At 45.9% G+C, this 13,745-nt stretch overlaps 1 protein-coding gene across 15 annotated transcripts in view; it reads left to right on the forward strand.

Annotated features, from left to right (window-relative positions):
• Window positions 1–13,745, forward strand: part of GATA3 (GATA binding protein 3) — a 76,327-nt gene that overhangs the window by 23,014 nt on the left and 39,568 nt on the right. For 12 of the 15 annotated variants that reach the window (XM_083461424.1, XM_083461431.1, XM_083461426.1 and 9 more), the window contains exon 3: window positions 5,692–6,231. In XM_083461424.1, coding sequence (XP_083317550.1) covers window positions 5,692–6,231 — 540 coding nt within the window. The remainder of the gene's footprint in view (window positions 1–5,691; window positions 6,232–13,745) is intronic. The other 3 variants (XM_083461428.1, XM_083461420.1, XM_083461418.1) reach the window with 1 other exon arrangement.

Here is a 13,745-nt window from a genome sequence, read left to right on the forward strand (position 1 = left end):
ACAAAGCAAGAGTTTAGGTAGTTGTGCTTGCAAAATCTGCAACTATCTATCCGCTCGGAATCGTCTCTGTATATTTGAACTCTCCGAATAATTCACAATATCACTAAACAGCAACAGGAGAAAGCTGGCTTGAAAAGTTGCAGATCCCCCCTCCGTTTAACCATTAGAGTAGACTGCTCAACCCCCCAGTCAGTTGCAACTTGGTCAATTAAAATGAAAGGCAAGATGTTTTTAGATCCTCAACCTGAACTCATTTTTTAAAAGAAGGAATGAATGCCTTTCTGATTTTTCCTCTCTGTGGAAAATGTCCTGGTTACATTTACTTGCAAGGAAGTCCCATGGATTTAAGAGGCACCTTAACATGTGGTTAGGATTGGGGAGAGACCCTGTTAAAATCCTAACTTGGGAAACTGTAGAAGTCATTGATTTGAATGGGACCTTCTTGCTTCGGAATACATATAATAAGGATGTCCTTTTTCTCTCTGTGTGAATGCTTTAAGCCTGAGCATGTACATCTTTACTCAGATGTAAGTCCCCTTGAGTTGAACAGGGCTCCTTTCAAAGGAAGTGTAAAAAGGGGAGAACCGCCTCAATTTGGATCATTGGATAGTTTTCTGGTTCAAAAACCAACACAGGCAGACTCAGGAAACTTTTAACCACTACCATGAGAAATTCTTGTGGAAAAAGTAAAATTTGGAGCTGTCTGACTGACAGAGGTTTCTTTTTTTGGCCGGGGGGGGGGTGGGGGGTGAAGAAGAAAGGAAAAGGAAAAACTTGCTCAAATAATTCTGCAAAATAATAATATAATTTTTTAAAAAAGATATTTTCAGTCAATTTTTGGCATGTGTCGCTGAACGACATACTGGAAAACTGTCTTTCTTGCTTCGATCGTAAACCTATTAAATTGGAATTAATACTTCCAAGTACTTGGATTTAGCATGGTAATTTGTGTGTGGGAGGGGGACTGCCACCCAGTCAGCCACAGGTTGACTTAAAATGTTTCTCATTGGTTTCAACAAGATGCTAGTTGCAATCTGAAAGCTGTAACGTCATATGTGTCTACTTGGGAGTAATCCCCTTTGAGCACAAGGAGGCGACTGTGGAAACACAGGTATTTTGTATTTGCAATCGTACACCAGGCCAGGTTTGCTGGTACCCATGCATGTTTATCTGGGAGCCGGTCTATGTAATTTGGTGGGACTTACTTCTGAGTAAATATGCAGCATTTTGGACTGCATAGGGCTTTCTTCGAAAGGAGGCTGCAAGGTCCGAAACAGGATATTTTAATAATAACCAGGAATTTTAAAAGCCCATTTAAAAAGATGTGCAGCGTTTGCTCTCTGAAGATTATTCCACTTTTACTCCCAAGTATGGCACAGGCTTGAAACTTGATTTCTGTGAGGTGCAGGCATGATCCTAAACACATTTCCTCAAATGTAAACCCCCCTGAAGTCCATGGGGCTTGGTCCCAAGTAAAGTGTGATAGGACGGCTGCCTTATCCAGCATTTACTTAGCAGGAACTAAGACTGATTGAGCGGGGGTGTCTTACATCCGAGTAGATCTGCTTAGGACCAGGTTGTTGAAGTCCCAACTCCAGTGCGTTGGGCTGATTTTTCTAGCAAACATGATTTAAGTGCCCTGGGCTCCTTTTGGGGGAGAAGTGCAGGATATAAATTTAATGATTATAATAATATGTATTACAAAGGTATGGGCAGGCAAAATCAGCGCTTCAAGAGGTAGGGAGCTGAAAGAAGTCTGGCTTAAATCTATCCTTCTGGCCTAACTGGGTGATTATTCCTCCTGCCCGATGCTGTTGCACAGTTCCCCCTGCTATCTTGCAAAAGGTGGGGAGTCCTTGTTACGGGTTTTTGTCAATTTCACGTGGCCTCCTGGTTCAAGAAGCCGTGCAGGATTGATTGGGGAAGGCCCATTAGCAGGGATTGATTTGTCCAAGGGGGGGGGGGTGAGTGGGGAACATTGCGAAGAGAGAGAAGGAAATCTGAATGGGATCATTCACCAACAAGGAACGATTGTTCTCAGTTACACTTTACCTTAGAGTCCGTGTGAGAGTGTAAACACCGAACTGGAGCCTGTGCGCGTGTTCACAGGCAACTTAGCTCCTGGTACATTTTATCCACGTTCGCAACATTCTTCTAGAGAAGCGTGCGTAAGACCGTTGTCTTCTCACCTTCTTAAGAAGCACACAAACACACAGGTAAATGATGGAAGGAAGGGCCCTTTCACATGGCACAAACTCTGCTATCTTACCTACTCCTGTGGTCCTGGGCTTTCTGACCCAGCAGGGTTGCAAACTGATCAGAAAGGAAGTGAGCTGGCTTCCTCTTCTGCCTCGAGCAGAAGGCAGCCTGACACAGTAGGGAGATACGGCAGCATTCTCACCTGTCAATGCCTGTGGAACAAAAGCCTGCTGTTAAAGGCACAGCTACAGTGTCCAGTCGAAAAGTTGGCCGCATTACTGAGCAAGGCATCTTTAAGGTCCTTTCCTTACACTGCTACATTTTAGGCATACACTTAAAAAAATGTCAGGTGTGAAGAAATCATAAAACACCATTGAAACTTCCACTGAACTAAACCCCATAATTTTAAGGGGTTGGACGAGATGACCCGAGGGTCTCTTCCAACTCTACAATTTTACAATTCTATTATCAACTTGTATTTAAGATACAGAGGTGAATGTTTTGTGTGTTCATGCCTAGCCTAAGCATTTTTACTTGGAAGTATTTTAAGCTCCACAGTAATCAGTGTAATGTACTTTCCTGTCGATGTTTAGCCTTAGGATTTAAGTGGGGCTTAGGGTCAGAAACCGACACCCCCCCCAAGCCTGAAGATTTAGATGTTAGTAATAATAATAATAATAATAATAATAATAATAATAATAATAATTTATTATTTATACCCCGCCCATCTGGCTGGGCCTCCCCAGCCACTCTGTTAGTCCCATTTATTCCAAAAAGTTGTACTTCCAACTCTTGAATTTGAGATCTGAGTGTCGGAGAGTTTTGTCTTTGGGCCTGACCTAATCCAACACACATTTCCGTGAAAAACCATTACCACTTTGTTGAATTTGATTTCAATTTACACGCCATCATAAAATCAGGAATGGATGATAAATCCACCAGTTTGAAATGAAACTGTCTTCTACGTAGATGTCTGTTTCCTTTCCAAATAACAACCTCATCTTGAAACATATTGACTCTAACACACCTGCCTCTGTTCTGTTTGTTGACTACAACTGAGAATTCGCTTCCAAGTAAGTAGATTAATTTTTAAAACATGGAGAGGGGGAGGAAAACCTCAGACTGCTTTTTAAAAAAATAAAATAAAATCAAGTATTAGGTTTATGTAAATTTCCCACTGTATTTTCAATAATACCAACAAAATATTCTTAAGGTAAAAGATCTGGTATGTTGGAATATGCTTTGCAACTTGAATGCATCAATTCAAACTTTTGCCTCTTGTTTTCTCCCTTCTCTGCTGCTGTCTTTCGCTTCAGTACTGGGGTAACACTCCCTCTGGGATTATGTCGTGTGTGAACCTATTTATGAGAACTAAGGAAGTTCAGGCCTGGGGAGGGAGGGCAAACGCAGCTCTCTAGATCTCTCTAAACCTCTGTTGAGCTCTCCCCAGCCCATATCCCTCACTGGTCCTTACCAGCACCACTTCTGACTCTCCATGAATGCTTTTGACTGCATGGAATGTGGCTTTGAACTCGTGATAATGCCCTTTTGAGCCTGGATGGAGAGCTGTGTCTGTGTCTCCAAACCTCTGGCTTTTGCATGGCCTATTGGACAAAGGCTCTATCCTCTGTAGCCTCGTCCACCAGTGTCATGTGGCCCTCAGAAGTTTGTATTATGAGGGAATGTGGCCCTTCAGTGAAAAAATGTTCCCCTCAACCACTAAACACTGAGAGAGATTATTTAGCGTTCCCCACAGTGATGTGGGGAAAGGTAGAGGAGCGTCTATGGAAATCCACTAGTCCCACCGGCTAATTTTAGCAACATTATAGCCTTCTAAAAATAACAGCCGAAGGGGTTGAGTGCGAACACAGCACAGGACCCAAATGGGTTCTACTCAGAGAAGACCCACTCAGATTAATAGACTTAAGTAAGTCACGTTCATTGATGTTGACGGGCCTATTCTGAGCATGAGTCATGTTGGAGACAAGGCACAATCCCCCATCACATTTGCTCCAAAGTAGTCTATCGGAGACCGCCCTGGAGAGAGGCAGCAATTTGATGCACACTTAATTTGTTAAACTTGTTGGAACTTACTTCTGAGTAGCCCTGTACTGAATTGCACTGTCAGTTGGGTCGGTACCATCGCCATTCCTCTCCATTTCTGATCTCAGACTTTTATCCTGAGCAGGGCTAGCCCAGCTATAGAGGCAAAAGAGACATTTGCCTAAGGTAGGACACCAGAATATCCACGGCTCCTGCTAAGTAAATGCCACCTCCTCTGATTTGGCAGGACGCAGAGGCTTTCAAGCGCTTGGGTGTGATTAGACTTGCGCTCAAAGCGTTGGCATTTGGGTTTGAGAAGGTGGGTGGCAACGCTTCTGTTTTGCACATGGTAGCCAACGCTTCCTTCCTGTGAACCTCGAATCTCGAATCGATCGAGGGATTTCCGTTTTGGGTTGCCAGCAGATCTGTACTCAAGGCATTCCTCGACTGGAGCCCTGGGAGAGCACCCCTTTCGCATGCAGAAGATCCGAGGTTCAGTTCCTAGCATTGGCAGCCAGTCCTGGGAATATCCCTGGTCTGAAACCCTGGAGAGCCGCTGCCTATGGAAAATACTGAGCTAATAATAACAATAACAATAGTAATAATTATTATTTATTCTTTGTACCCCACTCATCTGGCTGGATTTCCCCAGCCACTCTGGGCGGCTTCCAACAAAGACCAAAAATACACTAAAATGTAACACATTAAAAGCTTCCCTGAACAGGGCTGCCTTCAGATGTCTTCTAAAAGTTTGGTAGTTGTTCTTCTCTTTGACATCTGGTGGGAGGGCGTTCCACAGGGCGGGCGCCACTACCAAGAAGGCCCTCTGCCTGGTTCCCTGTAACTTTGCTTCTCGCAATGAGGGAACCACCAGAAGGCCCTCGGCGCTGGACCTCAGCGTCCGGGCAGAACGATGGGGGTGGAGACGCTCCTTCAGGTATACTGGGCCGAGGCCGTTTGGGGCTTTCAAGGTCAGCACCAACACTTTGAATTGTGTTTGGAAACGTACTGGGAGCCAATGTAGGCCTTTCAAGACTGGTGTTAGGTGGTCTCGGCAGCCACCCCTAGTCACCAGTCTAGCTGCCGCATTCTGGATTAGTTGTAGTTTCCGGGTCACCTTCAAAGGGAGCCCCACGTAGAGTGCATTGCAGTAGTCCAAGCGGGAGATAACTAGAGCATGCACCACTCTGGCGAGACAATCTGCGGGCAGGCAGGGTCTCAGCCTGCGTACCAGATGGAGCTGGTAGACAGCTGCCCTGGATACAGAATTGACCTGCATCTCCATGGACAGCTGTGAGTCCAAAATGACTCCCAGCTAGATGGACCATTGGCCCGACTCTGTTGTGACTGAGCTCATCTGACTTACAGGTCCCTAAGCTGTCCCACTACCCTACTTCCTTTGGGGGAGACGTTGGCTAATGAGGAACTGCTTTTGTCTTTCTGTCCTAGCAGGTGGTCAGGTGTGCCGCCCGCCATTGCTGCATGGTTCTCTCCCTTGGCTGGATGGGAGCAAGGCTTTGGGAAGCCACCACAGCACCGCCCCATGGAACCTCAGCCCCTTCTCCAAGACCCCCATCCACCACAGCTCGCCTGGACCTCTCTCCGTCTACCCTCCAGCGTCCTCCTCCACTTTGTCTGCGGGTCACTCCAGCCCACACCTCTTCACCTTCCCGCCGACCCCTCCCAAAGATGTCTCCCCGGACCCCTCCATCTCCACCCCAGGCTCCACTGGGTCCAGCCGGCAAGAGGAAAAAGAGTGCATTAAGTACCAGGTGTCTCTGGCTGAAACCATGAAGCTGGAGTCTTCTCATTCCCGAAGCAGCATGGCCTCATTAGGAGGGGCCTCTTCCTCAGCTCATCACCCCATCTCCACTTACCCTTCCTACGTCCCTGAATACGGCTCTGGACTTTTCCCTCCCAGCAGCCTGCTGGGGGGATCGCCGACCGGTTTCGGGTGCAAATCCAGACCAAAAGCACGTTCCAGCACAGGTAGGGTCCTTGACGGATTCTTAAAATGCTTCTGTTTCAGGTTCAGGAAAGACTTTTTTTTAAAAAAAAAATTGAGCAAAAGTTAAGGGCTGGGAGGAGTAATAATATGGGGCGAATGGGGGTTGTATGGGTTTTCAGCTGCAAATTCAGACCAAAGAGCTTCCGGTGCAGGATAGGTGCTAAATGGATGACCAGTTAGAAGCCAACTCTTGTTTTATTTTTAAAAAGAAGCCGAGGATCGTTACAAGCAGAAAGCAAACTCTGGCAATGCAAAGGTCAACAAAGAGATCAAGCAGATACCACAGAACCTTTCTTCCTAAAACACTGTTGCATTCCATAACAGTTGCTATAATTTTGCTCTTCCTTTAGAAAGATCAGAACAAGCTAAGGTGGGTTTCCTGCTGGTCTTCCAGTCAGGGCTTGACCAAAGGTGGGGTGGGTTAGCTTTAACAATGTGACAAGAGCCCCAGGTTCTCCCAGGCTACTCACTATTCACTCTGTCCATTTGCACATGAGAAACTCAATTGATTTTTAATGGGGATCATTTACCAGAAGAGGGAATCTTGCACATGTTTCCAGAAAACTCAGTAGGCCTACTAATTTTTGATATTTGCAGGGTTTATGCACTTTCTCCGTTTTATACACAGAGATACTTGATTTTATATTAGTTCCTCTGGCATTTAGAGACTCTTTGGCCCGGGATCCAAATTTCACCGTTTGCAAAATGGTTAAACCAAACTATGCTGGTTTAACTACATTATGTCAATTTCGACTCCATTTTCTTCCCCTAGTTGTTATTTTTTCTGAATATAAAGTGGATTGGATTCTCCCCCCCCCCCACAGCAAAGGGCCGTTAACGCTTACTGAAATGTAGGTCCTATTGATTTCAATAGAACTTACTTCTGAGTAAGTGCACTTGGAATCCTTGCTGAAATTGATTGAAAAGCCAGTTTCCTTCGTTTGACATGAGTTGCCCCAGATTTTATATACCCTGTTTTGAGCGTGTTTCTTTAGGGAGCTGGTGAAGCAAACTTTGTTGATTTTGACGAAATGTTCGTCTGAGACAAAGTTCTTACAATTGCATTGCTTTGGAGTTGCATGAAATTAATTGGATCTATGTCTGAATAAACATGTTGGATAGGTGATTCGGCTTTCTCCTTGTTATCACATGTACTAAACCTCACTCACTCACAACACCCCACTGCTAGGTTCAGAAAGATTTGTACAAGGTGGTAGTGATTAAAAATGTTTTCCATACTCTACAGGTCAGTCCTTTCCCTTCCTATTTGATTTTTGCCTCGTGGGAGAGAGAGTTGAATCAGATTTAAGCTGAAACATCACTTCCAGCCCCACACATTCAACAAGTGGGGGGGACCTGATGTCCGTGGGAGGGGGGCTAATCCCAAATTCTCTAGAGCCAAATATAGCATAGGACAGAGGTCAGGAAACTTTTTCATCAGGGGGCCAGTCCACTGTCCCTCAGACCTTGTGGGGGGCCGGACTATATTTTGGGGAAAAATATGAACGAATTCCTATGCCCCATAAATAACCCAGAGATGAATTTTAAATAAAAGGACACATTCTACTCATGTGAAAACACACTGATTTCTGGACCGTCCTCGGGCCGGATTTAAAAGGCGATTGGTCCGGATCTGGCCCCTGGGCCTTAGTTTGCCTACCCATGGCATAGGACATCACCCCACTCTGATGGGTGATGAAGGATCAATGCACCCACTTAATGCGGAGATTTCACTCCTATCTAATGGACTCCATTTGCACACCTCCACAAATGGCTATTCAGCCACATATACACACTTTTTGGCTGGGTGTTCCTGCGCTGTGAACATTCAGTGAAACAGATACGACAGTGAAACTTGAGAGAGAGAGAATGTGGAATAGATACTGGGGATGGGGAACTTTGAGATGTTGTTACACTACAACTCCCATTATCCCTGACCATTGGCTATGGCGGCTGGGGCTGATGGGAGCTGGAGTTCAGCAACATCTGGCAAGCCACAAGTTCCTCATTCTTGTTACATTCAATATGCTTGCCAACCTTTTAGCTTGGCTCGGTAGCTGACCCCTTTTAGCTGCAGCAGACATTAGGAGGGGCTCACGTTTATCCACTATTGTGAATGGTTTCACTGGTTGGCAAAGGCACAAGAGCAGGCTAGGCCAGTGTATTTTTCCAGTCAGTTGGCAATCCGTAAGAGTCTGATTGTGCATTTGTCCAACAGCCCTAATCCATTTACGGATTAAAACAACAATTGCTTTGGGTGTTTTAGCTGAAATTGACACACCAGGTAGAACTTTGACACATGATTCTAAGCCATGGTTTAAGCCATGGATGAACAAACCATAGGTTAACTTATTTTATTTATTTATTAGATTTATATACCAGCCTTCACCAAAAGATCTCAGGGCGGTTCACAAGATAGAAACATGAGATAAAAGCACAAATAAACCATGAGTTCTCCCCACAAACAAACCATGGCTTGCTTCTTCAAAGTTTGTTTTGTTTTCCAGCTGCTGCTGCCTTTGCAGGGTGGTGAGAGTGGGGGGGGGGGATTAAAACAAACCGAAGTTAAGGAAGGGTAGTGGTTTTACACAGAATCCACCATGGTTCAAAAGCCGACAACAAACCATGGCCTCAGATTGTGGTTTCTTACCAGTAAACAAACCATGGTTACGCTGCTGAGCAGGGTTCATGTGTAACACTAAGACATGGTTTAATAAACCGTAAATTAACAAACTCCCATTTAGCATATGTGTAAACCACGCGATTCGCTTTCCCTCTGCTGTTTTTTTTTTCTTGGATCAAGGTCTCTTTTCTTTGTAAGCAGAAACGCAAAACCAGACTGCACGATTCATTCATTCCTCTTGCTCTTGTGTAAGCCTCACTCCCAACCTGCTTGCTAAACCTAGAAACTCATTTTAATTCACTTGAAGCTACCTGCTGCTAATCTGAACATTTCTGGAAAGCTGGTTTTTACATGCACAGAGAGAGAATGTGTGTGTGTGTGTGTGTGTGTGTGTGTGTGTGGTGTTGTTGGGGGACCACAAAAACCTAATGTGTTCCGGAAATGTTATTTATTGGTTCAGTGACTTCCTTATGCAGAGAAAAAAACTGGATAGGACTGTGTTCACTTTCCCCACTCAAAAGTCTCTCTCTGCACTTCCCCCAATTCTTTTCCCAGATCCCAGGAGCGAGTTTATTTTAAGTTGGTTTCTTTTTTTTCTTTCTGTTGGGGGTGGGAGGGGGAGAAGGGGAACTACCTAAGAAAAGAGGGAAGTTTTGTTTAGACTGCCTGATCTGGGTCTGTCTCCAAAATATTTCATAATCCATAGGCTATATAGTGAAAGAAAGCAAATTCGCCCAGGGAGGCAGTAGTGCTCAGCAAAATTTCTAGAAAGTGTATTTTAGCAGGCCTTTGGGACTTGCTTGCAAGTAAATGGCCATGATCCACAGCAGAATTATATGCAGTTTTTTTTGGTGCAGTCCTGAGCATCCTTGTTCAGGAGTCAGTTACTCTTTAATAAGTGTGAGTGGGACCTCAGCTTCAAGTCTGTTGATTTTTGTGTGGACATCCTTACATTGCACTGTGTTCAGAATCCAGGCCTGCCAACCTTTTAACCACCCACTGCCATTGTGGTTTCAACAAGAAGCTTGGATCTGCAGCTGCTAGCTGATCACCATGTTTATCTCCCTGCTGTGAAAAGCTACACCAGTAGATCAAGCTGCTGTTAAGTGCAGAAGAGCAGGGCATTTGGCAACCCTAAGTTCTGTTTTGTGATTCTTCCCCTGCCCCCCCCATCTTTGTACTAAAATATTGGAAATATGCACCGAAATCAGTGGGGCTGGTCTCGGAATGAATGCCTTTAGGTTTCAGGCAGTTTGCATATTAAACAAAGATCAAAATAAGTCGCTCCCTCACCTTTCCCCTATTCCTCCCCCCACGTTCTTCCTTTCCTCATTGAGACTCCTGCAAGTAGATGTTGTCCAGTGTGAGTCAGATCAGTTTTCAGGGTTTTTCCAGGGTGACATTTACTCTGACTGTCTGAGCAGGGACTGTCTCTATTTAGCTGATATGTTTTAGCTAATCCAATTATTTTCAGACGGCTGCACGCGACAGTTACATTGTTTATCCAGCGCCAGGAACTTTAATAGAGTCCGGATGCGGTTAACAGTGACAAAAAGAAAGAAAGAAGTAAATGCAGAACTGCCTCTTTCTGTATATGCAAGCAGACTGGGTGTGTGTGTTTGTATGAGAGAAAGAAAGAAAGAAAGAAAGAAAGAAAGAAAGAAAGAAAGAAAGAAAGAAAGCAGAAGAGAATGAAAACTCAGATCTCCTACCTTTCCGACTTCTAGCAGCAGACCTCTGCACCTTTAACAACTGCCATGTCAGGCAGAAAAGGGAGAGAAGGGGCTATCTCCACTGCTACTACAATCACGGCCATCATGGCTAGACTCGCAAAACTGTAGAGTTGGAAGGGACCTTCAGGATCATCTAGTCCAACCCCCTGCAGCGCAGGAGTCTTTTGCCCGACGTGGGGCTCGAACCCACGATGCCAAGATTAAGAGTCGCATGCTCTACCAACTGAGCTATCCATGTCATCATGGTCCAGGGCAGGGCCACAGAGCACCTGCTTTGCTTGCAGAAGACTCCAGGTTCAATCCCTGGCAGGTAGGGCTGGGAGCATCCTGCCTCCTTGAACCCCCTGGAGAGCTGATCAGTGTAGAAGCCATTGTGCTGGATGAGCTGATGGTCTGATCCAGTATAAGACAGCTGCCTTTCTAGGGTTATTATGGGTAAGGGCCATAGTTCAGGGGTAGAGCATGCTGAAGGTCCCACATAAGGCTTGAGAGCCACTGCCATTCAGTGCAGATAATACTGAGGCAGCTTTTTATGCTCCTGTGTCCCATGGATGATGTTTCCAGGGCCTACTGAGCTGAGATCCTGGGTGTAATTTCTAACCCACCCTCTTCTAGTCCTTAGGAGACCAGTGAGAAGGTGGGTGAAGGACCACAGGAGTTAGAACAGTCTGGTCTCCCTGCTGTGTTGTACTGAGTGTGCAGGGAAGGTGCAGACTGCATGTGATGGGTTGAGGTGGCTCCCTTTTTTATCTTATTTTTTTTGCCCAGGGACCCATGCAGACATGGAGTGGCCTTGGCTGTGAGTCTCCAGAGCTGAACGCACTTGGGAAGCAGTACTATGGGAACCAGTGGGATTTTTTGCCAAGTGGAAGGGTTTAAGATCAGGGTGCTTTGGAGGCTGCAAATGAAGTGTGTGTGTGTGTGTGTGTGTGTTGGCTTCCCATTGGCTATTGTTGTAGACTACCCAGGTCTTTTGCTTGCTCCACTGGGTCTTCTTAGGTCCTTGGTGATGGACAAGAAAGATGGTCTTCTTCTTCTTCTTCTCCTCCTCCTCCTCCTCCTCCTCCTCCTCCTCCTCCTCCTCCTCCTCCTTCTTCTTCTTCTTCCTCTCTCTGCCTAGGGAGGCCTGTAGCTCCATGGTAGAGCATCCAGGTTGCATGTGAAGGGTTCCAGGTTCGAATTCTTAGCATCATCTCCAGGTAGGGCTAGGAATGTCCCCTATCCAAGACCCCACCAAGCCACTGCCACTCAGTGTGGACCATACTGTGCTAGATGGACTCAAGGCAACTTCCTCTGTTTCCGTGCAGAAGGATGCTAAGATATATGGAGCTGCCTTATTATTCCGTATTATATCACTGGTCCATCTAGCCACCAAACTGCCCACTGAGCAGGCTGAAGGTAGGTTTAGATCTGCAGAACCAGCTCCGAGTTTGAGTGGGGGCTCATCCTATATCGGTGGGCTTGCTTCAGTCTGGTGGTGGCGGCAGCAGCAAACAGCTCTGTCTGGGAGCCACAGCTGAAGTTTCCCACAATGCCTCTGATGTTGCAATAGCTTCTTCTTTTTTGATGATGTTAGGAAAGGGTCTTAGCTCAGTAGCAGACCGGTTACCTTGCACAAAGGAGGTTCAGTCCTAGGCATCTCCAGGTAGGGCTTGGAGGGACAATTGTCTGAAATCCTGGAGAGATAGTCAGTGCTAGTCAGTGCGGAAAATAGAATAATAGAACTGTAGAGTTGGAAGGGTCCACGAGGGTCATCTAGTCCAACCCCCTGCAATGCAGGAATTTTTTGCCCAATGTGAGACTCGAACCCACAACCCTGAGATTAAAAATTTCATGCTCTAGCGACTGAGCTATCCCAGGAGGAGGGCAAATACTGAGCTAGATGAACCAATGCTCTGACTCTGTGCAGGGCACCTTCCTGTGCCCCTATGTTCTTTCCCTCTGTGTCTGAAAAAGCAGGTAGAAATGGCAAGGAGGAACAAAAGCAGGGTGAGGAGGTCAATATTAGCTTCCCCCATCTGTGCAAAGGGCCTTGGCAGATACCTGCATGAAAGGACTGTGCAAACAGATTCCCAAGCTCAGAATGAGCTCTGGGGCACCCAATTCCTTAAATTTAAGTGTGTGTCTTTGCACCTGCCTCTGATTCATGGACCTTGGCACTCTAGCGTAAGACACAAAGTAGGTCTCTCAGGTCTTCCCACTCTCAAAATCTCCAGTCCTGCTCCTGGAGATATTTTCACCTTAGAGGGCAGGGCTGAATCTTGTTGAGGTCGCCAACTTTCTCCTTAGTTGGGATTCCTGTGTTTTGAACGTGCAGGCACTTAGCAGCTGAAACTTTTCTGGGCAGTGAGCTAGGGAAGAAGCATCTTCTGTTCAAAAAATTATCTGCCACGACACCCGATTGCTAAAAGCGCAGGAGCTCTGTCAGAAAAGAAGGTGGCAACCCTAGGCACGCAGAGTCTGGACTGCTCCTTCTGCAAGACTTTGGAAAAAGCTTATAGTATGGAATCATACTTCTTATTTTTTAGCTCTTTTCCGCCTTCGTTGCAAAAGTTCCCAAACAACCCGAAAGCCAGACATAACATTGTTGTGTTGCAGAGAGCTGGGTTGAGTTTGGATCTCTGGCTGAGTGGAGGTGAAGGTCCAGAGATGGGAAAGGAAGGAGGCCCAGGCGAGATGGTGATGGAGAGGATCAGGAGAGGTGCCCTGCCTTTTTGGTTTCTGCTGCTGTTCTAGCTTTGTTGTGACTTTCTGGTGCTGTGTCTAACACGGACCAGGAAAAGGAACCAAAGAGGAAACTGCAAGCAGGTGACAGACACCTTTCTGGTTGCGGATCAGACAGACTCAGATAGGCCAGCTGGCTTCAAATGACTGCCTTATCATTGCCGGGTCTCTCTAACCGCCATCCCCCCTATCCTCCGACATCAAAGAGCCCTGGGCTGCTTCTCTTCTGGGGCAATCTGAGAACAAACGCTGACCACATTTTGCATTCTCGAGTGCTTCAGTTATCATGTGCTTTGTCTGAGTAGTGCTTACAATAACCTTGCAAGGTGGGACCATTGCTTATTGATTTACGGAAAACATGTCTGTGCCACGGTCTCACGAAACACGAAACACAAAGCACTGTTAAAAATAAAAA

The sequence above is a fragment of the Podarcis liolepis genome (assembly GCF_965112155.1).
Source record: "Podarcis liolepis genome assembly, chromosome: 10".
In the NCBI taxonomy this organism is placed as follows: Eukaryota; Metazoa; Chordata; class Lepidosauria; order Squamata; family Lacertidae; genus Podarcis; species Podarcis liolepis.